Source organism: Atta colombica, unplaced genomic scaffold, assembly GCF_001594045.1.
Source record: "Atta colombica isolate Treedump-2 unplaced genomic scaffold, Acol1.0 scaffold25, whole genome shotgun sequence".
NCBI classification, from domain to species: domain Eukaryota; kingdom Metazoa; phylum Arthropoda; class Insecta; order Hymenoptera; family Formicidae; genus Atta; species Atta colombica.
In genome coordinates, this window is record NW_017259348.1 from 230,685 (window position 1) to 235,409 (window position 4,725).

At 27.2% G+C, this 4,725-nt stretch overlaps 1 protein-coding gene across 1 annotated transcript in view; it reads right to left on the reverse strand.

Annotated features, from left to right (window-relative positions):
* LOC108688933 (ubiquitin carboxyl-terminal hydrolase 8-like) overlaps window positions 1-4,725 on the reverse strand; it is a 9,764-nt gene that overhangs the window by 2,220 nt on the left and 2,819 nt on the right. Inside the window, exons 5-6 of the mRNA XM_018195480.1 lie at window positions 3,985-4,117; window positions 3,734-3,886 (exon numbers count right to left, since the gene is read on the reverse strand). Of these exons, the coding sequence (XP_018050969.1) occupies window positions 3,734-3,886; window positions 3,985-4,117 (286 nt within the window). The remainder of the gene's footprint in view (window positions 1-3,733; window positions 3,887-3,984; window positions 4,118-4,725) is intronic.

Genomic DNA, 4,725 nt, shown 5'->3' on the forward strand with positions numbered 1-4,725 from the left:
AAAATATAGATAATCAAAATTTTCCGTTGAAAAATTTAGATTTTATTTAACTCTCTTATATATATGATACTTTATTTTAATTTTGAACATCTGTTTACACACCAGACATATTTAAAACTTTTAAACAAACTTTTCATAAGATATGGCAATAATTAAATTTTTTCAGAAATATATTTTTATCAAATTTTTACTACAAAAGAATAACAGCATGAATGATTAATCTTTTCTCAAAGAATGGAACTTACAGTTGCAAGATTGCGCGATTTATTTTCCGCGTAACATAATTAAGCAAGTGGTTTATCGATCTATTTACATGTGATGGTCAATAAAACTTTATAATGTATTCTCTCTGACGTATTTGTATATCGTACATTGACGTAAAAACTAATTTATCATTCATTATTTCTTAATAGATAACATTTATTAATTATTCTTAATGCATTTAAAACATTCCATTAAGAAATCGTGGAAGAGTTTAGCATTTATTAAATATTCAAATATTTTTCACATTAAAATATTTAGATATTAAAAGAGGATGTTAAGTTAGGACTATTTTTGAATTAGATAAAAAAAGTTTTGAGATGTACAAATTATGTATATTAAAGGAATACTTAAACGAAGTCGAGTGATATATTACTTAATTTGATGAAATGTTGGGAACATGGGAAAAATCAAATTTAACATTATCACATTTATTGATAAAAAGTTATAAGTAAAATATTAAGGCATCTTTAGAATTAATCAATAAGAACTATTATTAATTAAACATGTAAAACTTGCAGGCGAGTTTCGAGCGATTGATTCGAGCGGGCAACAAAAGTTTAGTATTAATATATATAATTTTTATTGCTTAATTTTCAAAATATCTTAATATGTTTTTGATAACTGTTTTTGATAACGATTTCTCCAATATTTTCCTAAAATAAGTGATCATTTGATCCGTCCTTCAATGATATGTAATTTATACATCTCGAACTTTTTTATTTTAACAAGTAAGAGTTTAATGCCTATTATGATCGAAGCTGGCAATCAGGCTCGGTAATTTAAAGGCTTAGGACGGTAGCTCGTACGGAATACAAGAGATCCGGATTCGACCGGCCGAAGCAATAAATTTATTTACAGTTTTTCAGTACATTAACGTCTTTCTAATAAGATGCCAAATTGAGCATCAAATTATTAAATTGCTTAAATTGCTTAATTTAATTTATGATATTATAGTAGTTTGATTGCGTTTATAAGTTCGAAAAATCATTTCGGCGCACAATAAATATTAGGTTGTCCGGAAAGTTCGTGTTGAAAATTGAAACGAAAATTTTAATTTAATAAATGTATACTAAAATTTAAATTTTAGTCGAACTTTCCGGACAACCGGACAATAACTACATATTTAGTATATAAATTCACATAGAAATTATTTAAAAAGCATCTAAAATCCTTTGACTATAATAAGCATTAATAGACTGTAACAGGCTCTTACTTGTTGTGTACTCATTATACAATCTTAATAAATCGTTTTAATTATTCTTTTTATTTTAACCGAAAAACAGATTTATCATAACATTCTCCTTTCTATAATAAGTCATTATCTAAGCTGTAAAAAATTGACCAATCGCAGTTAAATGTGACAAGAATAATTTACTATGATTGGTCAATTTCTTACTTTAAGACTTATGGGCTATCTATAATAAGTCATTACTTAAGCTTTAGGTCTTAAGCTATAAGAAATTGATCAATCATAATCGATTATTCTTCTCACATTCGATTGTGATTGATTAATTTCTTACTTTAAGATTTAAAACTTAGGTAATAACTTGTTGTAGAAAGCCCATTAAAGCTTAGGTAATAACTTATTGTAGAAAGTTCATTCATTTCACGTTCATTAATAAATAATTTATTCATTAATTTCAAGTTCATTAATAAATAACTTTATAAAATTATGTGTTGTATAAAATAAATATTTCTAACTAGATACAATAATTTTTAAAAGAATCAGAGATATATATTACTTACAAGAAAAGAACAATGTTCTTAATTTCTTTATCATGTCTGTTAGATGAATTATTTAAAAATTAGTATAAAATCGTTTTTTCTCTGTCTATTACCTTTTTAAAATAATTAAGCAATTGTAATGGAATAAATCTTCTTTGAAGATACACCATTATCTCTATCATTCTTCACCACACCAACGAGAAATTATTTTATCACAAGATAGTAAGCATTGTACCCATACGCATGTTTGATTATATTATCGTGCATAAAATTACAATTAAACATTATATCGTTATTGCAAGCTAACGAACAAAATCGTAAGCTAGTAGCAGATATATTAATGTTATATAAATATATTAACGAACACACACACGCATACACACACAATATTTTCTTGAATTAATATTGCATAATCAGCTTTTATAATAAGAAGTGCCTCTTTATAACGTAATAAAAAAAGACATCATGGATACATTCGGGAGGGAAACACCTCCGATAGGTGATCCACGATCTGGCAAATGTTGCTCGGACACTGCCGCGTATTTCATACCACTAATCGGAAGTTTGTTTGTGGATTGGATTGAGAAACCCCATGTGTGTTGAGTTACTTCGCGCGTACACGTGCGCATACATTCATTTATGTATGTGATATACTTATGTTGCACGTGACACGTGCTCTAGAATTACTAAATTTCTTCTCGACTAAAATTATAAAATGCGTATTAACTAATTTATGTATTCTCTTAATGACTTTTGTGCTATTCATCTGTTAATTTGGTATGCTCACTCTAAAACTAAGATTTTTAATAAAAGGAAACTGGAACTTTTAATAAAAGGAAATTAATTCTTCAGAATTTCAAACAATTCAATGTTGAAATATACAAATAGTAATAGTATAAAGAACTCAAACAAATTAAATACAAAAATCGAAACAAATACGGACTAATAAGATTGTATCTCAGTTACAGGTGCGTACACACAAAACAATATTAAATCAATATTAGATTTATAATTTATTTAACAAATTGTGATGTAACATTGATTTTCGAACGTTTCGACTCTATTTCGAATCATCTTCAATGATAATTGAATAACAAATAAAATTTCGTCAGTCCATGAAGAATAAGACTCACTCATTGATTTACAGATTGCCAAAACTCAAGTCAAATGTCTTCTTTAGGAACCGATGTAAGCTTTATATATTAAATAATATTAAATAATGAAACGATATTAAATAATGAATTAGTGAATTTTAAATAACTTTGAACTTAACGTTATTTACATCCATGACGTGTTTAAGACACGATGTCCAAATATTTGTCTGAATAGAATCGACCTGTGCGACAACCGCACTACATTCTCATTAACCCATATCTGTTTTGAACGTTGAAAATATAAAATAGAAAGTATACATATAGAATAATTAATGCCTAAAGTCTTAAACTAATATTGTATTAACAGTAAATATTGTTATATTCCTATTACAGATTACGTTGTTATCATGCCGATATCACTCACAGCTCAATATCATACATGTGATTTATGCCAAGCATTATATGAAATGGAAGACTGAGAATCCAACACCATACGCATTTTTTATTGTTTAAAACTCGAACATTCGTCTTTAATAATTCGCGGAAACGAATGTAATGAAAGCAAAAGCTATGACAATGTTCGTATGTAAGATCGTATTAGCAATTTTGCCGAAAAGTGCCCGTATAATCTTGTCCGAATAAGTACTTACAACAGTGCCGTGAATAGGGGTCATTCGTTCCTCCCGATTCCCCCAACTAAGAGAAGACACTTTGATGTTCTCATTCCCAATTCCATTCTGATTTCGAGGCGAAATATGTGGCTTAGAAGTTCTATCTATCTGAGGTGCTTTACGATCTCCCAACTAATGAAATTATGTAATTATGCGATTGCTATTTTAAATAGTTAAAAAATAAAAAAGAACGGATTGATTATAAGATTGTAGCGCGGAATTCTTCGTACCTGTAACAGATTTGGACTCGAATAAGAACGCTCCAAGCCAGTGTTAATGGATGGTCCATCCGTCTTCAAGGGTTCCTTGTGAATGTCACTGTCGTTTTTCAATATCTCCTTGTGCTCTCTTTGCAAGAAATCTCTATAATCACACAGTAATATGAATTAAAACAAAAAATACATTGTATAATATAATTTCAATACATAATATTTTAATACGAGTTGTTAATAAAAAAAGTATTTTAATAATGAATATAAAACAATAATTGTTGAAGAAAAATCAATAATATTAAGTTAAATTTAATAAAATTCACTTATTTAATAATTTTTTGTTTTTTTACAGTTTCTACAAATGGTAAATAGATAATCGATTGCGTGTCTGTCCTTACGCTTAAGATCCATCTGGAAACAATTTGTAATTCGTCATCCATTTTTATCGTCTTCGCTTTCAAAGATTTTTAGCCATAAAGTTTAGTATTTTTGAGTAAGAACTTGAATGGCTTTCAGCCAATATATATTATGGACATAGTACTTTTTAGATTTGAATGAATATTATGCTTTCTAAATTATTTTTTATTGCACAGAAGAATTAATTAATTTTATTGCACAGAAAGATTAATTTTTTCGCGAAATTTTTCATTAAATAACAATAAAAAATATAGAAAAATCAAATATTAATAAAAATTTTTTAATTATTAATAAAAGTATTAATAAAAACTTATTATACTCAAAATTTTTGATACATTAAAA